The following is a 25,343-nucleotide window of genomic DNA, read 5'->3' as shown; positions in this document are numbered from 1 at the left end:
TCTTAAATGTTATCATTTATTTATGTATTAGGGTATCTAAGGTTTGATTATAAACGTTGTTTGACTTGTTTGGAAAAATGTATTAGTAACGTTTGGGATTAATTTTGTATGCATTTTGATGGAGGGACACTGGGTGGATTATTGACTGAAGCGCGCCAGCTAAACTGAGTTTTTATGGATATAAAGAAGGACATTATCGAACAAAAGGACCATTTGTGATGTAACTGGGACCTTTTGGTGTGCCAACAGAAGAAGGTCATCAAAGGTAAGGCATTTGTTATATCGCTGTTTCTGACATTTAACACCTGCCTGGTTAAAATGTGTTTTTCATGGTTTTGTATGCGGGGCGCTGCCCTCAGATAATCACATGGTGTGCTTTTGCCGTAAAGCCTTTTTGAAATCTGACACAGCAGCTGGATTAACAAGAAGTTAAGCTTTATTTTGATGTATTACACTTGTGATTTTATGAAAGTTAAATATTTATTATTCTTTAGTTTGAATTTCGCACGCTGCAATTTCACCGGATGTTGGCCAGGTGGGACGCTGCAATGCCAAATCAGTGTGTCTTGTTTGCAACAAAACAGCCCCTGTTTGCAAATAATCTGAGACGTCATTAGGAATCTGAGAAAGGTACTTTCAAAAGTTATGCCTACCTTTCCAATCCAGACAGAGCAGGCCTCCCGATGTAGAAAAATGTCAGCTTAACTGCTGGCTACTCTTCTTCCATGGCTTAACCCAATGAGAGAAGGTCACAGTTGTTTCCCTAAAAGCTGCCTGGGTTTAAACATATTCTATTGTACTGAAAGTGAATAGCTTAATCGATAGTGACAGAATTAGATTACTTCCCAAACAAAGTCTGTGTTTTGTCTCCTCAGCTACAGAAGGTTGTTGCTCAGCCTCTGAATGTTGAAGAAACTAAACAATGATATTCCCATATGCATTGGAGTCACGTCTTTCCCAGGTATTTTACAGCTTGTTTCTAGCATAAAGCATAGCGGACCAAAGCCCTGTTATAGATCACTTTGTATAATCAGATTAATTTCATTTACCACAAAATCATAAGCATACAAGAGGTAGGCACGTGCTTTTTTGCCATTTAAATGGCATACCTTCTCATACCCACTCAATTCGAGTCTTGGTTTTAACTTAACAGCCCTTCAGTGACACGGAGGTAGGCTATTTAAAGAGTGCATGGTGGGTTGAGGAATGTTCTGAAAAAGCTTTTGACTCTCCTCCTGAACTGCCAACTATGCCTAGTCTGCACAGCCATTGGTTAGGCAGCACACACAAAAAATATTTTGATCAGATCAGACTGGGTCTCAGGGTTGGAATATCCATTGCCGTGTGTAATGCAGCCTAGTTGTATTTACACCATCCCAGCAGCTATCTTTGACATATAACTTTGCTCTGTGCATCTCCTAGCAAGGACTCCATAGCCTATAGCCTATTGGCTATGGATCATTTCATTGAAACCCCAATAAATAGCCTATAGGCACACTTGATATTGCACACCGAGCGGAGAATCAGAGATGAGGGGCAGCATCGGGCACATCGATATACACTGAGTATACCAAACATTAGGAACACCTTCCTAATATTGAGTTGCACCCCAAAATTGGGAGTTGACCCCAACGCTGAAGAAGAGCACAAGTAAAGATCATTCTTACGCATTATGGGTTTTTCTTATTTCCAATAAATACATATTAGATAAGGTGCCTTGTGGGCCTATTTCATTACATTTACATTACAGTAGACTGCACAGAAAAAGTTTATATTTCTTTTACAAACAGAAAAGGGGATGTTTGAGGAGCCCTTGTGTGTCGCCCTTGAGAAATCTGAAGTACTTCAAACATTGCAGGCTTTGAGAAGGAACAATACACTGAGTTCAGGGTATGTGGAGGGGAGAAACAGGATTTCGTCATGCCAGACATGTCTACACAAGTTCTGCATTGAAAGAGTTGGAAATTGCTTTCATATCACAGCCTAATCTTTGTTTAACCTCACAAAGATAACCGATACACGCTCCTCAGCTACAGAACGTATGTCTTCCAATGCCCTTATACAAAAAATAAACAAACAAAACAATGCCCCAGGGGAGAATGGCTGCCATTTTACAGTCTCTTAACCAATTGTGCTATTGTGTGTGTTTTTTTGCATTATTTGTAACTTATTTTCTACATAATGTTTCTGCCACTGTCTCTTATGACCGAAAAAAGCATCTAGAAATCGGGACGGGGATGACTCACCTTGTATTGAGAGACAATTTCTTCTTTGACGAGTTGGACGAGAGGGATTTACTTCAGACTCCCGACAAGGCCCACATCCCCGTCATTCGAAGGAGAAAGAGAGAGATCGAGGACGAAGGTCGGGTTGCTTTGTGAGGATCCGTCAGCGAGTGGGTAATTTGCCTTTACCATCAGCCCTATTAGCCAACGAACAAGCATTGGATAATAAAATAGATGAACTACAGATATTAAAAACTGTAATATCTTATGTTTCACCGAGTTGTGGCTGAATGACGACATAAATAACATACAGCTGTCGGGTTATACACTGTATCACAGGATAGAACAGAAGCCTCTGGTGAGACAAGGGGTGACGGTCTACGTATATTTGTAAAAAAAAACAGCTGCTGCAAGATATCTAAGGAAGCCTCGAGGTTTTGCTCGCCTGAGGTAGAGTATCTCACGATAAGCTGTAGACCACACTATTTACCAAGAGAGTTTTCATCAATATTCTTCGTAGCTGTCTATCTACCACCACAAACTGATGCTGACACAAAGACCGCTCTCAAAAAGCTGTATATGGCCATAAGCAAACAGGAAAACCCTCATCCAGAGGCGGCGCTCCTAGTGGCCGGGGACTTTAATGCAGGGAAACTTACAGTTGAAGTCGGAAGCTCACATACACCTTAAACTGAGTTGAAATGTATTTGGTTTTCACAATTCCTGACATTTAATCCTAATCCTAATGCCCTCAAAATCACGAAGCTAAGGAGCCTGGGACTAATAAACACCTCCCTCTGCAAATGGATCCTGGACTTCCTGACGGGCCACCCCCAGGTGTTAAGGGTAGGTAACAGCACATCTGCCACCCTGATCCTGAACACGGCATTTCTTCAGGGGTGCATGCCCAGTCCCCTCCTGTACTCCCTGTTCACTCATGACTGCATGGCCAGGCACGACTCCAACACCATCATTAAGTTTGCTGATGACACAACAGTGGTAGGTAGGCCTGATCACCGACAACGACGAGACAGCCTACATGGAGGAGATCAGAGACCTGGCCATGTGGTGCCAGGACAACAACATCTCCCTCAATGTAATCAAGACAAAGGAGATGATTGTGCACTACAGGAAAAGGAGGACCGACCACGCCCACATTCTCATCGAATGATCAGATGAATTGCAATTAATTGCAAAGTCCCTCTTTGCCATGCAAATTAACTGAATCCCCCAAAAACATTTCCACTGCATTTCAGCCCTGCCATAATAGGACCAGCTGACATCATGTCAGTGATTCTCTCACACAGGTGTGAGTGTTGATGAGGACACGGCTGGAGATCACTCTGTCATGCTGATTGAGTTCGAATAACAGACTGGAAGCTTCAAAAGAAGGGTGGTGCTTGGAATCATTGTTCTTCCTCTGTAAACCATGGTTACCTGAAAGGAAACACGTGCTGTCATCATTGCTTTGCACAAAAAGGGCTTCACAGGCAAGGATATTGCTGCCAGTAAGTAAGAAATCAACCATTTACCGGATCATCAAGAACTTCAAGGAGAGTGGTTCAATTGTTGTGAAGAAGGCTTCAGGGCGCCCAAGAAAGTCCAGCAAGAGCCAGGATCGTCTCCTAAAGTTTATTCAGCTGCGGGATCGGGGCACCACCAGTACAGAGCTTGCTCAGGAATGGCAGCAGGCAGGTGTGAGTGCATCTGCACGCACAGTGAGGCAAAGACTTTTGGAGGATGGCCTGGTGTCAAGAAGGGCAGCAAAGAAGCCACTTCTCTCCAGGAAAAACATCAGGGACAGACTGATATTCTGCAAAAGATACAGGGTTGGAACAGCTGAGGACTGGGATAAAGTCATTTTCTCTGATGAATCCCCTTTCCGATTGTTTGGGGCATCCAGAAAAAAGCTTGTCCGGAGAAGACAAGGTGAGCGCTACCATCAGTCCTGTGTCATGCCAACAGTAAAGCATCCTGAGACCATTCATGTGTAGGGTTTCTTCTCAGAGAAGGGAGTGGGCTCACTCACAATGTTGCCTAAGAACACAGCCATGAATAAAGAATGGTACCAACACATCCTCTGAGAGCAACTTCTCCCAACCATCCAGGAACAGTTTGGTGACGAACAATGCCTTTTCAGAATGATGGAGCACCTTGCCATAAGGCAAAAGTGATAACTAAGCGGCTCGGGGAACAAAACATTGATATTTTAGGTCCAAGGCCAGGAAACTCCCCAGACCTGAATCCCATTGAGAACTTGTGGAAATTCCTCGAGAGGCGGGTGGACAAACAAAAACCCACAAATTCTGACAAACTCCAAGCATTGATTATGCAAGAATAGGCTGCCATCAGTCAGGATGTGGCCCAGAAGTTAAATTGACAGCATGCCAGGGCGGATTGCAGAGGTCTTGAAAAAGAAGGGTCAACACTGCAAATATTGACTCTTTGCATCAACTTCACGTAATTGTCAATAAAAGCCTTTGACACTGCTTGTAATTATACTTCAGTATTCCATAGTAACACCTGAAAAAAAAAATGAAAAAAAAAAGATATTTGTGTCATTCTCCACAACTGTACACATGCTGAAGGTTATGCCACGTGTGTAACTACTGATGTTTTTAAAAATGTTCTTGTTAAAATGTCTATGTAACTATTGTTTTGTAATTACATGTGTGAAAGTCACCTGTGAATTACCATGTTGATAACTCAAACCAAAATTTGACCTTGTTACAAGGTGACACTACCATGAAATCCACATGTAATACCAGGTTTGATAAATATGCTAGGACCTGGTAACAACAACTGTAACAATGCACACCTTGTCATTAACTACCAGTCATTTTCAATTAGACCGGAGAAAACCGTTTTAGTTAAATTGTACTTTATTGTAACAATCTGTACAATGTTCTCCTGTCTTCTAATTTATCCTGATTAGCCTATTGTCTGCAAAGGTTGTTATATTGTAACTGGATAGTAATTATAAATGTTATACCCTACTGGGTTTCAATTTAAATTAAGTTGCTTGCTCCTGGGTAGGTACATGATAATTACAAGTATATCCTATGTAACTGCATTGTTCTTACATTACACTTGATTCGGTATAGTCTTTGAGGCAGGTCATAACATATAATTAAACTATTTGATAATGATATAGTTAATGACGGGGACCACAGAGTGAAGGAAAATCAGCCTACAAGTGCCCAGCATATGTGGGAACTTCTTGGAAAAGCATTCCTCGTGAAGCTGGTTGAGAGAATGCCAAGAGTGTGCAAAGCTGTCATCAAGGCAAAGGATGGCTACTTTGAAGAATCTAAAATATATTTTGATTTGTTTAACACTTTTGGTTACTACATGATTCCATATGTGTTATTTCATAGTTTTGATGTCTTCACTATTATTCTACAATGTAGAAAATAGTCCAAATAAAGAAAAAACCCTGGAATGAGTAAGTGTGCCCAAACCTTTGACTGTTACTGTATGTTGACCTAAGAGTTGTACAGAGTTGGTAGAATCTTATTCAACATTATTTACATCTGTAATTGCTGCCAAAGGTACTTCCACAAAGTATTAGCCCTAACTATGGGCTGTGAAGACATACACAATCAAGACATTTTCGTTTTTATTCATTTTTAATTTGGAAAAAGTTCTTAACTTTTTCTTTCACTTTGAAAATGTGGAGCAGGTTGTGTAGATCTGTTTGAAAAAAACTAATTTAACTTTTTAGATTGAATTTTAAGGCAGCAAAATGTGACAACTGTGCAAGGGGTGTGTAGACTTTCACTAGGCACTGTAGATTGCACTTATTTCCTATGGGGAGGACATCAAGTATCACAGGATATGTATGTGGCTGATTCCACATGGTTGGTTGATTGGCTGCAGGCTAAAGAATGCTTGGATCGGTACAGTATGCCACATTTAGCTTCATTAAAGTAATAATGATTACCAAGTACATGAAGTATAGTCACTGACATGGTCAGTTCAAATAACAGAAATAAACTGTACATCTCAGAGATAATATTGTACATCTCAGAGTGTACTGGAAGAAGATAATAAAGAGGAGTGAAGAGGAGTAAAGGTCTTGTAGGGAGAGAAGAGCTCTGTGAATACAGATGAAGGATGTGAACACTTGGTGAAAGATCCACTTGCGGCTAAGTTTCAGCATCATAGCAGAGGTTTTTGGCTAAAATATCCTGGTACTGGGTGAAATTCATGATTTGTATTTGTATTCATTATGGCTCCCCATTAACTGCTGCCAAGGCAGCACCTACTCTTTCTGGGCTCCAGCTAAATTAAGGCAGTTATAATGATGACGTTGACCTTAACAAGGGCCCCAGGCCCAGTGGAAGCAAAATAGCCCCATAACATCAATGATCCACCACCATATTTTACAGTAGGTAATGGGGTTATTATCTGCTTATGGATTTTCAATTCGATGCCAAACCCACCACTGGTGTGAACTCTATTTTCATGCCATCTGAGCAAAGCACTGGTTCCAATCCAAGTGGCAATTCAGTTTAGCAAATTCTAGGGGCCTTATTTATCAGCGTTGCGTACGAACAGAAATGTTGGTGAACCATGCATGCGATCATTTCTAAGCAAAGTCTGGGAATTATCAATTTGTACTGATACTTGAGAATGTGTTGGATTTATCAATTTGTACTGATACTTGAGAATGTGTGGGATTTATCAATTTGTACTGATACTTGAGAATGTGTAAATTTAAGCACACCTCTGACCTTGCGTACACACAGCATCTTGTGCCAATGAAATACCATCCACCAAATGGAGAAAGGATTGACATACAGTACTGGACCAAATCATAAACTATGAAGAAAAAAAGAAAATACATTAATATTTTATTCATGTATTTATTTTATAGAAACGTAAGCTTCTAATCGTTTTTTCAGGGTGCTATTGAATTCATAAACATGAAACCATTTAAGCCTAATTGAAAAATAAAGTAAATTAGAAATAGAGTGGAATGTAAGGTTGGAGGCAATTTAGTTAAACCAGTTAAATAATATAAAAGGCAACACTGAGGCATTGTGACTTGTCCAAAATGGCAAATCTTGCATTGCTGGAGGATCTGGCACAAGCTGCATTACGCAAGGAGCGTGTTTTCAATGAGGGTGCAGATCTTTTTGCTGAGAGCGACGCTTGGCTTATTAGTAGATTTCGTTTTCCAAGGCATATTTTATTGTATCCCTGCAACCAACTCTTGCCAGTATTAGAAAGGGAGACGAAACGCACCAATGCCACCCCAGTGCATACCCAAGTCCTTTCCACCCTAGGACTTTTGGCCACTGGAACATTCCAACGGGAGATTGCGGATCGGTCTGGCATTTCACAACCAACCATGAGCCAGATATTGCCTGAAGTCCTCCCTGGCATAATATAATTGACCCCACAATACACACAGTTTCCATACACTGCTGTGCAACAGGCCAGAGTGAAAAGGGATTTCCATACCATAGCTGGATATCATTGTCATTGGAGCAGTTGACTGCACCCACATTGCAATAAAAGCACCATCATTGAACAAATTCAACTTTGTCAACAGAAAAGGCTTCCATTCTGTCAATGTGCAGGTCATCTGTGATTCACATTTGTCTTAAATGTAGTGGCCAAATGGCCATGTGGGACACATTATCATTCATTGTGCAGAACAGATCAGTCGGCCTTAACCTCCAGGAAGGAGCTGTTGAGGATGGATGGCTTATTGGTAAGTGACTTATGTTTTATTTACAAGGTTTTATTTGCCATGTTAGACCTCTACTAGGAAACAATATCTGACTGTTGTGCTCATAACTGCAGGAGACAGGGGCTACCCATTAAAAACATGGCTGATGACTCCCCTCACAAACCCCTCAAACCAACAAGAGGCAAGCTACAACCAAGCCCACGCATACACAAGAACCGTGGAGCGCACCATAGGCCTGCTGAAAGGGCATTGGCTGTGCTTGTCTGGGACAGGAGGAAGACTGCAATACCAGCCTAGCAAGGTTTGCCTCTGAAATGACATTCCTTCAAATGCCATTACATGAATGTTATATAATGTGCAAATTCCTTTTTAGGTTTGCTACATTGTCAAGGCTTGCAGTGTGCACCACACCATTGCAATCAAAAATGGCATTCCACTGAATGATCCACCCAGACCTGATGAGCCCATGCCTGACAGTGAGTGTTTCCCACCACCCATAGCCCTGGCACTGAGGACAAGAGTCAATATCATACAATGGTTTTAGATATTTGTTCTTCCAAATATTGTAATCAAATCGACAAGGAAAACACATTTACACTGCACAAGAATTTATTGTCTTACATGTTTGACACAATCAACAAGTTCTTTCAATGATTGATTTCTCTCTCTCAGGCCATTGCATACATCCTCTAGCTGCTGTTTGAGTCCAATAATTGATGTGTTGATCTCTTCATGTTGTTTCAGGACTGCGTCAGTCAAAACATGCGGTGCAGCTGAAGAGCTTTCCAAAGAGGACATCCTTCTGGTAGGCCTGGGGATGAGGGGGTCAGGCAAATCACCCACATCTGTGAATATTTCATGATTTGTTATTTTTGTTAATTTCATTTTGTTATATATATTTGTGATAGTTATTGTCAAGAAAAAATATTTAGATGTGTTCCATGTCTGAATATGGTTCAGAAAAAAAAGGCTTGACTTACCATCAGTTGGTGTGTCTGGTATTCCTTCAGGGTCTGGGAGAGGGTCCTCAGTATCACCATCACAACTGATGCCAGACACTGAGGTCTCTCCAATTATGGTGCCAATGTGCTGGACCATAGCAGACAGTGAAGAGTCACTCTGCCCTCTTCCTGTTGTACTTATATCCCTTTTGAGGATACTTTTTTTTGCACACGTTTTCAAATCAAACCATTTCTTTTTAATTTCATGAACTGTTCTGCACTCAAATGAGGCTGAATTTACCACAGCTCTAACCTGCTCCCAAGCAATGTTTTTTGTTCTCATATTTGCCAAGGCATTGCTGAGGGCTTCAAAAAGTATGGCTTGTTTTGCTTCCACTTCGGTGATCAAAAGTTTGATTTCTGGTCCGAAAAGTTTTTTTTCTTTTGTTTTTGATATCTCCATGTTGGGGGACAGAAATTAGTGACATTTCTTGGAGCTTTAAAGGGAAGGTTTTTGTCCACAAATGGTCATTAACGTGGTTCTTTATTTAAATGAGACTTCACGTGCACTAGCACTGTGTTTTAGAACGTGTCTGATTTATCAAGGAAAATACTTACAGGTGTGTGTAAATCAAGTGTACGATCAATTGATAAATACCAATTTATTGTACATTCTATATTTTCTTCGTACAAGTTAATATAGAAGCTTTTCTTCGCAACATTGATAAATGAGGGCCCAGGCATTTACATTTGTTGGATGACATGAAAATAGAGTTCTTTGGTCACGCACACCAGTGGATATGGTATTGAAATGAGAAAATACATAAGCAGAAAATAACCCCCCCCATACCTACTGTAAAATATTAGCCAAACACCTGGTTGCCTCTACCAGGAGGCTGAAACTTGGCCACAAGTGGATCTTCCAGCAAGACAATAACCCCAAGCACACAACAAAATCGAAAGAAATCAAATCAAATTGAATTTGTCACATGCTTCATAAAACAACAGGTGTGGACTAACAGTGAAATGCTTACTTACGGGCCCTTCCCGATTATGCAGAGAAAGAAAATAGAGAAATAATAGAAAAGTAAAACACATAATAGTAAAAGTAATAATAGGTACACAATGAGTAACTATAACTTGGCTATATACAAGGGGTATCCGTACCGAGTCGATGTGCAGGGGTAAGAGGTAATTGAGGTAGATATGTATAACTAGGAATCAAGTGACAGATAGTAAACAATAGCAGCACCGTATGTGATGAGTTAAAAAAGTTATTGCAGAATGTGTCAACGCAGATAGTCTGGTTAACTATTCAGCAGTCTTATGGCTTGGTTATAGAAGCCGTTCAGGGTCTTGTTGGTTCCAGACATGGTGCATCTGCACCGCTTGCCATGCGGTTGCAGGGAGAACAGTTCTATGAGTTAGGTGGCTGAAGTCTTCAACAAATTGTAGTGCCTTCCTCTGACACGCCTGGCATAGAGGTCCTGGATGGCAGGGAGCTAAACCCCAATGATGTACTGGCCCATCCGCAATACCCTCTATAGATGCCTTGCGGTTGAATGCCAAGCAGTTGCCGTACCAAGGGGTGATGCAGCCAATCAAGATGCTCTCAATGGTGCAGCTGTAGAACTTGATGAGGATCTGAGGGCCTATGCTAAATCTTTTTCACTTTCTGAGGGGGAAGAGGTGTTGTCGTGCCCTCTTCAGAACTGTGTTGGTGTGTTTGGGCCATGATAGATCCTTAGTGATGTGGACACCGAGGAGCTCTCAACACGCTCCACTACAGCACCGCCGATGTGAATGGAAGCGTGCTCGGCCCTTCGTTTCCTGTAGTCCACAATCAGCTACTTTGTCTTGCTGACGTTGAGGGAGAGGTTGTTGTTCTTGCATCACACTGCCAGGTCTCTGACCTCCTCCACATAGGCTATCTCATCGTTGTCAATGATCAGGCCTACCACTGTCGTGTCGTGGGCAAATTTAACGATGGTGTTGAAGTCGTGCGCAGCCATGCAGTTGTGGGTGAACAGCATTAAGCACATACCCCTGAGGGGCTCCCGTGTCAAGGGTCAGCATGGCGAATGTGTTGTTGCCTACCCTTACCACCTGGAGGCGTCCCGTCAGGAAATCCAGGATTCAGTTGCAGAGGGAGGAGTTCAGTCCCGGCGTCCTTAGCTTAGTGATGAGCTTGGAGGGCACTATGGTGTTGAACGCTGAGCTGTAGTCAGTGCAGAGTGGAAAAGAGATTGAGTCATCTGTGGATATGTTGGGGTGTAATGTAAATTGGAGAGGGTCTGGAAAAATGGTGTTGATGTGAGATATCACCAGCCTTTCAAAGCATTTCATGGCTACAGATATGAGTGCCACAGGGTGATAGTCATTTGGACGGGTTACCTTGGCGTTCTTGGGCACAGGGACTATGGTGGTCTGCTTAAAACATGTAAGTATTAAAGAATGGGTCAGGGAGAATTTCAAAATGTCAGTGAAGACACTTGCCAGCTGGTCACGCATGCTCTGAGTACGCATCCTGGTAATATGTCTCTCTCCCGCGGCCTTGTAAATGTTAACCAGTTTAGAGGTCTTACTCACATCGGCTACGGAGAGCGTGATCACACAGTTGTACGGAACAGCTGGCGCTCTCACACATAGTTCAGTGTTGCTTAACTCGAAGCGAGCCTTGAAGGCATTTAGCTTGTTGGGTAGGCTTGCGTCACTGAGCAGGCTTGCATCACACGAGCATCAGAGGCAGAGTAGTGGGATTCAATGTTAGTCCCCTGTTGATGCCTTACCTCTTTAATGGTTCATCGGAGGGTGTAAGAGTATTTTATATATACAGTGCCTTGCGAAAGTATTCGGCCCCTTTGAACTTTGCGACCTTTTGCCACATTTCAGGCTTCAAACATAAAGATATAAAACTGTATTTTCTTGTGAAGAATCAACAACAAGTGGGACACAATCATGAAGTGGAACGACATTTATTGGATATTTCAAACTTTTTTAACAAATCAAAAACTAAAAAATTGGGCGTGCAAAATTATTCAGACCCCTTAAGTTAATACTTTGTAGCGCCACCTTTTGCTGCGATTACAGCTGTAAGTCGCTTGGGGTATGTCTCTATCAGTTTTGCAAATCGAGAGACTGACATTTTTTCCCATTCCTCCTTGCAAAACAGCTCGAGCTCAGTGAGGTTGGATGGAGAGCATTTGTGAACAGTAGTTTTCAGTTCTTTCCACAGATTCTCGATTGGATTCAGGTCTGGCCTTTGACTTGGCCATTCTAACACCTGGATATGTTTATTTTTGAACCATTCCATTGTAGATTTTGCTTTATGTTTTGGATCATTGTCTTGTTGGAAGACAAATCTCCGTCCCAGTCTCAGGTCTTTTGCAGACTCCATCAGGTTTTCTTCCAGAATGGTCCTGTATTTGGCTCCATCCATCTTCCCATCAATTTTAAACATCTTCCCTGTCCCTGCTGAAGAAAAGCAGGCCCAAACCATGATGCTGCCACCACCATGTTTGACAGTGGGGATGGTGTGATCAGGGTGATGAGCTGTGTTGCTTTTACGCCAAACATTGTTGTGCATTGTTGCCAAAAAGTTCAATTTTGGTTTCATCTGACCAGAGCACCTTCTTCCACATGTTTGGTTTGTCTCCCAGGTGGCTTGTGGCAAACTTTAAACGACACTTTTTATGGATATCTTTAAGAAATGGCTTTCTTCTTGCCACTCTTCCATAAAGGCCAGATTTGTGCAATATACGACTGATTGTTGTCCTATGGACAGAGTCTCCCACCTCAGCTGTAGATCTCTGCAGTTCATCCAGAGTGATCATGGGCCTCTTGGCTGCATCTCTGATCAGTCTTCTCCTTGTATGAGCTGAAAGTTTAGAGGGACGGCCAGGTCTTGGTAGATTTGCAGTGATACTCCTTCCATTTCAATATTATCGCTTGCACAGTGCTCCTTGGGATGTTTAAACCTTGGGAAGTCTTTTTGTATCCAAATCCAGCTTTAAACTTCTTCACAACAGTATCTCAGACCTGCCTGGTGTGTTCCTTGTTCTTCATGATGCTCTCTGCGCTTTTAACAGACCTCTGAGACTATCACAGTGCAGGTGCATTTATACGGAGACTTGATTACACACAGGTGGATTGTATTTATCATCATTAGTCATTTAGGTCAACATTGGATCATTCAGAGATCCTCACTGAACTTCTGGAGAGAGTTTGCTGCACTGAAAGTAAAGGGGCTGAATAATTTTGCACGCCCAATTTTTCAGTTTTTGATTTGTTAAAAAAGTTTGAAATATCCAATAAATGTCGTTCCACTTCATGATTGTGTCCCACTTGTTGTTGATTCTTCACAAAAAATACAGTTTTATATCTTTATGTTTTAAGCCTGAAATGTGGCAAAAGGTCGCAAAGTTCAAGGGGGCCGAATACTTTCGCAAGGCACTGTATATATATATATATATATATATATATATATATATATATATATATATATATTTTTTTTTTTATATATATTTTTTTAATATATATATATATATATATAAAAAATCAATCAAATTTCATGATTACGATCTCAGCGCTGCAAAACCCCAACTGGATCGGGAGAGGCAACGGTCAAGTGATGCGTCCTCCGAAACATGACCCGCCAAACCACGCTTCTTAGCACCCGCTCGCTTAACCCGGAAGCCAGCTGGGAAACACTGTTCAACTGACAACTGAAGTCAGCCTGCAGACGCCAGCCCTGCCACAAGGAGTCACTAAAGCGCCAAGTAAAGGCCCCCCCCCGGCTAAACCCTCCCCTAACTCGGACAACGCTGGGCCAATTGTGTGCCGGCGTATGGGACTCCCGGTCACGGCCGATAATGAACCCCAAGCTGTCTTGACGCCTCAACACCGCAACGCAGTGCCTTAGACAACTGCACCACTTGGGAGGCCGGGTTAGTGTCCTGCTTCTTGAAAGCGACACTTCTAGCCTTTAGCTCAGTGTGGATGTTGCCTGTAATCCATGGCATCTGGTTGGGATATGTATGTACCGTCACTGTGGGGACATCGTTGATGCACAGTCCTATAGCTTAGAATCCACTTCATCTGACCACATCCATATCGGACCACGGGCACTGCCTGTTTAAGTTTTTTCTTGTAAACAATAATCAGGAGGATAGAGTTATGGTCAGATTTGCCAAATGGAGGGCGAGCGAGAGCTAGCTCTGTGTGTGGAGTAAAGGTGATCTAGAGTTTCACCTATAGTTGCACAGTGGTTCATTGGCCACAAAATCTAAATCTTAAGCATCTCAGCATCTGGACTTGAAACCTATTGAAAACGTGTGGTTTAAATTGAAGAGAGTAGTCCATAAGTGCATACAAAGGATATCAAGGATCTGTATGGAGGAATGGTCCCAAAGTCAGTCCTTTCTGTTTGATGTTTCAGTTGATGTGCATCTAAAGACAGACTGTTGGGAATAGTGGTGGGATGTTTGTATGGATAGTAATGTTTGATATGCCTTGAAATGAATCTATTTATAAATGCTTTGAGAATTATGATTTTATTACCAGCTCTGAGAATGTATAGAAATGCTGATGACAGAGATTATTATTATTATTATAATATCATCAAATTAAATATCCTAATGTAAAATATGTTTTGTTTTCTGTTCATTTCTTGGCACACATCAATCATGGAAATTACAAGGGATGATTGAAATGAGCAGGTTTGGGGAGTAACGGATTACAAAGGATTATATGTAAAGGATTACAAAAACCGGTTACTCTAATCCATTACTTTACCAGCAAAAATACTGTAATCAGATTACAGACACTTTCGAAAAACTAGATGATAATTTAGAGGATTACTTTTAAATTCATAAAGGATGTTTGTGAAACAAAATCTTTGACACTTCTCTGTAATCTCAATGACATTGAAATCAGCATTGAAAAAAGGTGCAAGTTTAAGTTTGTTCCACCTGCGCGAGTCTGACCAAAATTGATGGATCGCGGGAAAAGAGCAGGAATTGGCTTTTGTAGGCTACAGTCCAAGATATGTCTTCCAATGGTGTGACTACTCTTGGCATCCAAAGGTTATCCAACTTGTATAAATGCTTGGAGGTAAGGATGACAGCACTTACTATAGATATCTACAGTTGAAGTTGTAAATTTACATAGACTTAGGTTGGAGTCATTAAAACTCGTTTTTCAACCACTCCACAAACTATAGTTTTGGCAAGTCGGTTAGGACATCTACTTTGTGCATGACACAAGTCATTTTTCCAACAATTGTTTACAGACAGATTATTTCACTTATAATTCACTGTATCACAATTCCAGTCGGTCAGACGTTTACATACATTAAGTTGACTGTGCCTTTAAACAGCATGGAAAATTCCAGAAAATTATGTCAAGGCTTTAGAAGCTTCTGACAGGCTAATTGACATCATTTGAGTCAATTGTAGGTGTGCCTGTGGATGTATTTCAAGTCCTACCTTTAACTTCAGTGCCTTTTGGATTGACATCTTCGGAAAATCAAAAGAAATCAGCCAAGACCTCAGAAAAAACATTGTCGATCTCCACAAGTCTGGTTCATCCTAGGGAGCAATTTCCAAACACCTGAAGGTACCACGTTCATCTGTACAAACAATAGTACGCAAGTATACACACCATGGGACCAGAGTAGATGCGTTACGTCTCCTAGAGATGAACGTACTTTGGTGCGAAAAGTGCAAATCAATCCAAGAACAACAGCAAAGGACCTTGTGAAGATGCTGGAGGAAACAGGTAAAAAAGTATCCCCAGTAAAACGAGTCCTATATCGACATAACCTGAAAGGCCGCTCAGCAAGGAAGAAGCAACTGCTTGAAAACCGCCATAAAAAGGCTAGACTAAAGATCAGGCTTTTTGGAGAAATGTCCTCCTCCTATGTTTGGAGGAAAAAGGGGGGTGGCAGCAACATGTTGTGGGAGTGCTTTGCTGCAGGAGGGACTGGTGTACTTCACAAAATAGATGGCATCATGAGGAGGGAAAATTTATGTGGATATATTTAAGCAACATCTCAAGACATCAGTCAGGAAGTTAAAGCTTGGTTGCAAATGGGTCCTCCAAATGGACAATGACCCCAAACATACTTCCAAAGTTGTGGCAAAAACAAAATCAAGGACCTCAATCCTATAGAAAATTTGTGGGCAGAACTGAGAAAGTGTGTGTGAGCAAGGAGGCCTACAAACCTGACTCAGTTAGACCAGCTCTGTCAGAAGGAATGGGACAAAATTCACCCAATTTATTGTGGGAACCTCGTGGAAGGCTACCCGAAACATTTGATCCAAGTTGAACAATGTAAAGGCAACGCTACCAAATACTAATTGAGTGTATGTAAACTTCTGACCCAGTGGGAATGTGATGAAATAAATAAAAGCTGAAATAAATAATTCTCTCTACTGTTACTCTGACATTTCACATTCTTAAAATAAAGTGGTGATCCTAACTGACCTAAAACAGGGAATTTTTACGAGGATTAAATGTCAGGAATTGTGAAAAACTGAGTTTAAATGTATTTGGCTAAGGTGTATGTAAACTTGACTTCAACTGTACATAGCGCATTGATGTGAATAAATACTACTGCTCTCTCATTTAGCTATTGGCGCCTTACGGATTGTGATTGTTGTGGATGGCTGTTCACAAATCTAAATGTGTATTTGAACCGAATAATGGTTGAATTGAACTGCCTATCAATCATTGAATTTGAAACCGGTGGACAGCCAGTGAAAAATGAGCTCTTGCAACAGCTGCACAGTGTGGATCCAAGCCTATGGAATACAAGTGGGGATTTTTTTTCATCAGTAGTGCTCAAAGCATGCCATTTCATGAGTGCAGCGTTTATTTTTCAACTCTATTAGTCCAATTAGTTCTCCATGACAACAAATTCATAAACAACAGAGTAGTGCTGGCTAATAAATCCTTAGTTTTGGGGTCATGCTCAGGTAAACAATTTGGCTAATCTATATGTCCAAGTCCTATTCTTGAAAATTAAGGGCTAAACATTTTTTGGGAATGACTGGAATTCTGATAGACTTTGGTTTTTAATATCAGAATAGAATTTAATCGTATTATTATATGTAGTAGGAAGTGATGGGTTAGAAGAAGCCTACATAACCAATCGATAAAGTAAAAGTTTACATCCTTATATTGCGAGCTATGTTAACTTGTGACATTGATTCATCCTGCAATCGATGTCGTTCAATTGGTAATATACATTTTTGTGTTTTTCAAATGCCTCTGAAGGGGAAAGTAATCTAAAAGTAACAGAATGTAATCAGATTATGTTACTGAGTTTGGGTAATCCAAAATTTACATTACTAATTACAATTTTGGACAGGTAACTAGTCACTGTAACAGATTACATTTAGAAAGTAACCTACCCAACCCTGGAAATGAGAATAAATGGGAGCTCAAACTCTCTAAATGTAACCTCATGTCTCTCTCCCTATCCTCCTCTAACTGGGACACATGCACCCTATACCAGCTCCTACCTCACAATACCTTAATAGATCCAAGACTTTCTCAAGCCTTCACAGTCTGGTTGGGTTACCAACACATCTCCAAACTTCTGGGCCACACCCACCATTAGGATCCCAGGGTGCCCAGTCTGACCCTGGCTCTGGCTCTGACTATCTACCACAGCCATCCTCTCAGCCTTCAACTCATCAACTGGCAGTGGTGGAGCACCCTAACCCCTTTCTCCCCCAATCGCTACCATAGCCGGACAATGGGGCCAACGTGATGGGGCTCCTTGTCACCTCTGCTTATGTTATACCCAGACCTACGCTGCCTCACTTTGAAATTGGGCAAGAGAGTGATTTCACCCTCTTGAACATGGCCTTAGACAGTATCCAATGTAACCATGGTCACCTCTCAGAACAGTGCAAGTTTCAAGTGCTCCTGGATCATCTGAAAATGCCAAGTGCACAGAAACTGGCAAAGTAATACATGTACGACACTAGGCCATATACCTCAGCTCTCAATGCCCTAAATGTTAAGTATGGACAGCCCCGTCAGCTCACCCAGTGTGACATTGGCAACATTCTCAATGCGTCACATGTGAAGGTAAGAATTTGCTTTCTCCATCCAATCCTTTATAGGCATGCCGCAGACATTGGAAGGTCACCAGGGTGCTGAGTTCAAATGTGTAAAGCTACTGGGTAAATTGTCACCTGAATACCGTGATTGGGTTTATTGAGAGCTGCTTGACACATGGTCTCTTAGAGTATGACAAACCTATACCCTCCAGGACCTGTCTGGCTGGTTGCAGGTGTAAGCAAGGGCCGGAAGACTCTCACAGACAGCCTCTGTTCTCTACCAGGACAAGCGGGAGGTGGGTAACACCATGTTCCTGACCAGTGAACATGAACACAAACAAGCCAGTTACAGATCTCCTCGTGGTAAGCAGCAACAATCGAACCAAAACAAGCCCAAGTTTGAATTCCATTGTCCTTACTGTGAAGGGGAAGAACACTTCTTAGGCTCCTGAGTTCAAGCAGCTCTCGAGGGAGAAGATCAGGGATTGGATCTCGGTTAAAGTATGCTGCTGGAAGTGTGGGCGAAAATACTCCCCAAAGGAATGCACCCTAAAAAACCTATGCAACACCAGCATGGAGGTAAACCTCACCGTGCTACATGAGGTCATACCGCAAGAGATCAGGAGCGTCCTTATGGTCAGCACCGACAAAGCCGTGACTGTCTTCTACCTTGACTGCCCAAACCGCTCAGCCCGAGTGATGTTAAAAGTGGTCAGACTAATCTTAAATCATGGTGAAGAGGCGATGGAGACCTTTCCCATCTTTACTACGGCTCTGAACGTTCCATCATTCTCCCTGCTGCTGCCTACTGCCTTGGGTTAGAGGGTGAATCAGAGGTACTGAGCCTTCAAACTATTTGTCAAGATGTACTCCAAGAAAGCAGAGCTTCTGTGTCATTCACCATATCCCCTGAAGGAGTCAGCGGTACCTGGCATCAAGTCCACAGTGCAGTCACAGCAGACAGTATCTGCCTAGCGGAGAACACCTCCCCTTCTGACATGCTTCAGAGGAAGTTCCCACAACTGAAGGTCATGCCGCTGCCAAAGATCAAGAGGCCACGGCCTCTATTGCTCATAATCTATACCTGCTGGTCCCCATTGAGCCAGCCCATACTGGCCCTGTGGGAGGCCCTGTCGCTGTCCACACCTAGCTAGGTTGGGCTGTGCAGGGCCCAGCAAGCCTGATATCACACACATGTCCAGCAATGCCTATTCGCTACCATTGCTTCCCCAGCCACTGAATTCCTTAAGAATGTACAGAAGCTATTTTAGGTGGACACATTCCCTCATTGGAAGTAACATGTTCCAAACAAGATCAGTGTGTCTTGAATCTCCTGGAGGAAAAGACCACAATAATCTTGGTGAAAGTGCTCCAGAGATAAGTAATGCCTCTACTCTGGGCCCCCATGAGCCCACAGCTGCATTTTACAAAACAAGCAGTGATGCCTTCCATTCATGGCACTGAGCGTCGGTTGCTAAAGAACCCAAGGCTGGCCAAAGTCCACCAATAGGAGATCCAGAAGCTGGTAACCTCAGGCTATGTCGCCAAACTTACTCTTGATCCTGAGTAAGGATCCCTGGAATCCTGTTACCTGCCACGCCACCTCTTTGAGCAACACAGCGGCAAATTCAGACTAGTGTTCAACCTAGCTCCTGGTGAAGGGGACACTGCAAGACACCTTCCTGTGGAGTGCAAGCCAACTCCACCTCATCCTCCAGTGACAGGGGTCAGATCCTCAGTGTTCCAACAGCATGCAGCTGTGGGCTCATGGGGGCCCAGAGTAGAGGCATTGCATCCCCCTTCCTGCAATTGCCATTCATGCACGCCACCCTCCAACAGAACCACCACCCATGGTGCTCCATTCAGCGGCAGTACCACTCACCTTCATCATCCACCTACCTGACCTGGACCCAGTCACAGCAAATCCTGGCTGACCCCTTCTGGGCAAACATCAAACCCTACTTCAGACTGGTGGCCTGTTTGATTAACTTGCCTGAGGTTGACCTAGATCAAAGCATGACCTAGATCAAACCAGGCCCGTTTGCAGAGCCCCTGAGGAGTAAGAGCAAAACCAGCAGAGACCACTTTTAGCTGTAGAAAAAGCTAACGTTGACCGTCTCTTTTTAATTGCACAAACTATCCCTTTAATTGCAGTTACCTCTGAGCCATAGATCGTAACGTATCAGTCCTCAATGGCACTGCCCATGTTATACAGGCTTTTGGACACAAGAAACTAGAGGTTGACCGATTCATCGAAATGGCCGACTAATTAGGGCCGATTTCAAGTTTTCATAACAATCGGAAATCTGTATTTTTGGGTGCCGATTTGCCAATAAAAAAAAAAGAAAAAGAAAAAGTTATACATTTATTTAACTAGGCAAGTCAGTTAAGAACACATTCTCATTTTCAATGACGACCTAGGAACGGTGGGTTAACTGCCTTGTTCATTGGCAGAACGACAGATTTTCACCTTGTCGGCTCGGGTGATCCAATCTTACAACCTTACAGTTAACTAGTTCAACGCAATAACGACCTGCCTCTCTCTCGTTGCACTCCACAAGGAGACTGCCTGTTACGCGAATGCAGTAAGCCAAGGTAAGTTGCTAGCTAGCATTAAACTTATCTTATAAATAAACAATCAATCATAATCACTAGTTAACTACACATGGTTGATGAAATTACTAGATATTATCTAGCGTGTCCTGCGTTGCATATAATCTGACTGAGCATACAAGTATCTGACTGAGCGGTGGTAGGCAGAATCAGGCGTGTAAACATTCATTCAAACAGCACTTTCGTGCGCTTTGCCAGCAGCTCTTCATTGTGCGTCAAGCATTGCGCTGTTTATGATTTCAAGCCTATCAACTCCCGAGATCAGGCTGGTGTTACCCGAAGTTAAATGGCTAGCTAGTTAGCGCACGCTAACTAGAGGGACGGAAGCTATACTGTTACACTGGCAATACTAAAGTGCCTATAAGAACATCCAATAGTCAAAGGTTAATGAAATACAAATGGTATAGAGGGAAATAGTCCTATAATTCATATAATAACTACAACCTAAAACTTCTTACCTGGGAATATTGAAGACTCATGTTAAAAGGAACCACCAGCTTTCATATGTTCTCATGTTCTGAGCAAGGAACTGAAACGTTAGCTTTCTTACATGGCACATATTGCACTTTTACCAATTTTCCTTGTTAAATACCTGAGTTAATTGGTCTTATTAGTTTAGTGCCAAGCCATCCAAGCAGTAGTAAAAAACCTCTCCAGCATTTATTATTTTATTTCTGTTATCTGTGCATCCAATACCCAACTGTGAGTAACCCACAATACTGTTTACATTTTCCTTTCTGTTTGATGTTTCAGTTCATGTGCATCTTAAGACGCACTGTTGGGAATAGTGGTAGAATGTTTGATGTTATACGGAAAGTAATGTTGGGTATGCCTTGAAATTCATCTATTTGTAAATGCTTTGGGGAGAATGATGGTTTATGATTTGACTACTGGCTCTGAGATTTTGTTGGAATGCTGTGTTTATTATATATGGTCATGTGGATTCTCATATCTTTTTTTTAAACATACAATCTACTTGCAGAGAAGCCACTCAACATTTTACATTACATTCAGTCATTTAACAGACTCCCATCCAGAGTGACCCACAGAAGCAACCAGGGTCAACGCCCTGGCACAGACAGATCTCCCACAAGCTAAAAAACGGGAACCCAAACCAGCAAAATATCAGGCCCAAGCTCCCAACTGCCAGGCCATCAACCCTCCGAGACCAACCGCCAGGACACCAGCCCTCCCTGAGAGCTGCCCCTCAACCATCAGAGACCCTCCCCCCACCCCCCGCCCCCAAAATCAGAATAAAAGTATTCCATTGTATAATTATTCCATTCCATGCATGTGTACAAACACCTGTGCGGCATCAGCCTCAAGCAAACAGGAATTAGCTGAAACAACGTTGCCCCTCAGTGTCATTCAAACATACTTTTTGTTTTGACTTTATTTTTGTACTTTTATGTTTGACCTTCATTCTATCCCCCACCCAGCAACTCCACTCCCACTTGTCTCCAATTCTACATCCCAACCCTCAACCCATCCCACCCATCTCTGCTGGCCACCTCTTCGGATTACACGCCATATATCTTTCAACTATGCTGTGATGTTTAACATACAATTTTAATCTATCTAGTCAAATAAAATCCACAGATTGCAAGTTGAAGATAAATACTTTTACTAAGAGTATTAGTAATTGACTGACCAGGTCTCTCCAGATCTCCTAACAATGCTAGAATGTTATTCTACCTCACCCAGTGCAGTAGTTAAATAGGCAATCTGCCTTAACAGTAATGTTTGCTCATCTTTATCATGGTGTCAATAATTTCGGACCCCACTGTACGTCTGCCCACAGAGTCAAATGGGGACGATGAGATGTGAATTTTCGAGGGATGTAAAGGAAAGAAGAGCGGGAGAACTCTCAGAGCAATCAATCTTGTAGTCTCTTAAATCAAAACTTCTAGCCATTTATAGCACGGCAGTAACCCATTTTAATTCAATTATAAAAATGCATTAAAAATATATTACAGGCAGGATGCAGTTTAATGAACCATGTTTACTTGGGAATATTATTTAATGAAACTCCTGCAAGGCCGAGCCCCGTTGTTAGAACGGGACTGCGAGGAGAAGAGGGGCTCACGAGAAACCAAATGAAAAGGTTTCATATGGATTGGTGAATAGGTGCATCTATTAACGCAGGCTGAAAACGGGGACCACCTTCTTTGGCTCGTTTTCAGGACAATATCTCTCAGTTCAGGCAAAAGATTACTGTCATCATTCTTCAAACTTCACATTTCTCTAGTATATGCTACTTATCGTGATGAATGATATCAGAGAAGTGTCCACGATAAGTGCTCGGTTTGGTCGGTGTTGATAATTTCTGTTTTATCGTCTCACCTCTCGTCAGCATTCACCTTGGTCCTCTACTATGTAAATCCCTTCCAGCCCACAGGCTACACTACACCAGACAAGCAGCAACAGACCATTGTAGCAAAGACTGTGGCTGTTTTTCCAAGTGGCACCCTATTCCGTACATAGTGCAATATTTTTGACCAGGGCCCATAGAAAGGAGTGCACTAAGTAGGGAATAGGGTGCCATTTGGGACAAACACTGTTGTGAGTCCACCTCAGTGTTAGATGGGATCATAATATGCACAGGATTGGGCATCTATATTTCATGAACAAATTATTAATTTTTTGGTTTGATTCACCCATATAGGATAACCGCTCCTTGTCAATCCAACCATTAGAAGAAAGAGCAGTGAATAGTTGGTACAAATAAACCCCCCAAACAGTGCCTTTACTGATTCCTTGCATTGTAAAGATGCTACATTTGGCATAAAGCCTAAATTTGAAATATTGGAAGATCCTAATACATTTGTGGGTGTACTATTCCTGCCATTATGCATATTATGTTGGCCTGAATGGTTATGAGATAGTTCAGGCATGATTCTGATCTATTTTAGTCTATTAATCAAAGCCCAATTATTCTGTGATTAAAAACATTTATGGTTTAGATTTCTAGGTTAAGATGTACAGTATATGCAAGGGAATCTCAGTGCAAAATTAAACATGTATCCAGTAGAAGCTTTGATTGCATCAGGGACAAGTGATGCTTTGAAGCAGAAAATCTCAAACCAATCACAATTCACCAACTAATGAAACCACTCAATATTATCCCGCATCCTCTGAGGCCACTGTATTCATACAACTACTGCATGCAGTCAGAGGCGCTACTCAGGCAAAAGTGACCATTTTATTTCAGAGGCTAAATGCTAAACTTGAGGAAGACAATGAGAAGAACAGGCCCTTGACACATTCCCTGTCTAATTGTTACAAAAAATATATATATTAATATATATATATATATATATTAATATATCATTTTCTAACTTCAAAGGATTTCAATATTAGGTTATTGCACATAACAGGACTGTGTACTTACCCTCTGAAGACTGTATTAGGGCCATTGCAATAAGCCAGCAGAAGGTTGGTAGTTTCCACAGAGAGCATGCCATAGTGCCTTGTGTGGATGGTCTCTGCATGATTTGGTAGCGATGACTGGGGGTTAAAGTCCAGGCAAACAGCTCTCAAAGATGTTCATCCTTGATCCTCTCACCTGCAAGGCAAAGGAAGGGAGACATTATTCTCATGTTCAAAAGTCCAGTGGTGTCAGTCAGTCTTGAATTTTACACAATATGTACCATCCTCATTTAACATCCTCCTCAACACTTCAGTTCTGATGCTGCTCTGTGTGCTTTAGTTTGTTCGTTGTGGAGTTTTTGAAACCCAAACTGTAAAATGCGACAAATCCAGACCAGCTAGTAAAAAAAAAGCCACGAAGTCAATAATCCGGAGGAGGGAAATCCCTTAATGGAAGCTAAGTGCTGAGTGACCATTCAATAGGGGTGGGCCTAGTGTCTGCTACTACTCAGAGGTCCTGCTTTCACCTCCACATGACCAAGAGCTAGCAGTGCTCACCGAGTTATCTGCTGCCCCAAACAAACAAACAAGCTAGCCAAATGGTGTCTCTACACACAGTTGTTCTGAGTGAACACAACCAAGTTATCATGAGTAGCTCCTCCCACCCCAAAATCCCTCCCGTCATTCACATAGGCTGAATTTGTTGGTTTGTTTTCTTGCTACTACAAAGGAAAATAGCAAGCTGTCATGGATACAGCGCACAACCGACTGGCGGGCTTGCTGGGTGAAACCAAAATGCCTTACCTGGAAGCTCATGCGTGGTGCGTGCACTCCTAATGGATCCCCTTTGTCTGCATGTTTACACTCACTAGCTGCACCCGTCCTCGTCTCCCATCAACCATTATCACATTCACCCAGGGAGCCACCATCACTCGGGTAACAAGGCACACAGGACCCCAGTAGAACCTTTTCTTTTCTTTTGGCTTTTGAGAAGTCAAAAACAACTCCACTCTTATTTTTCTGCTTGCTACCCTGCCCCAAAGGCCAGAATCACAATATTTACAATTTACAATCACAATAAGTACTTGTAGTTGCATTCTTGTCAGCCAGTCACAATAACACTACAGAAACAGTTATGGTGATGAAATCTATTTGTAATATATTGCACAAATCTGATACAAAACCTATCTGTGTGCATTCGCTTGCATAAAGTTACTGGTCATTGCATGCGGCATCAAAACAGATTTATCAAGGAATGTGATTATAGTTAGTGAATTCTTAAGACCACTGTAAACCAGATCTGAGTCTGAACAATATCCATATTACAGTACATTGTGTGTGTAACCGGGGTGAAATGGCTAGTTAGTTAGCGGTGCATGCTAGAAGCGTTTCAATCGATGACGTCACTCACTCTGAGACCTTG

The 25,343-nt window shown here is 42.0% G+C and overlaps 1 protein-coding gene across 13 annotated transcripts in view; it reads right to left on the bottom strand.

Moving 5' to 3' along the window:
* The window catches only part of adgrl2a (adhesion G protein-coupled receptor L2a), a 197,389-nt gene that overhangs the window by 135,464 nt on the left and 36,582 nt on the right, over positions 1-25,343 (bottom strand). For all 13 annotated transcript variants that reach the window (XM_024377670.2, XM_024377671.2, XM_024377661.2 and 10 more), the window contains exon 2: positions 23,943-24,116. In XM_024377670.2, the coding sequence (XP_024233438.1) occupies positions 23,943-24,042 (100 nt within the window). In that variant the 5' untranslated portion in view covers positions 24,043-24,116. The remainder of the gene's footprint in view (positions 1-23,942; positions 24,117-25,343) is intronic.

Source organism: Oncorhynchus tshawytscha, linkage group LG18 (genome assembly GCF_018296145.1).
Source record: "Oncorhynchus tshawytscha isolate Ot180627B linkage group LG18, Otsh_v2.0, whole genome shotgun sequence".
Classification (NCBI taxonomy): Eukaryota; Metazoa; Chordata; class Actinopteri; order Salmoniformes; family Salmonidae; genus Oncorhynchus; species Oncorhynchus tshawytscha.
This window is presented reverse-complemented; position numbering and strand designations above follow the sequence as displayed.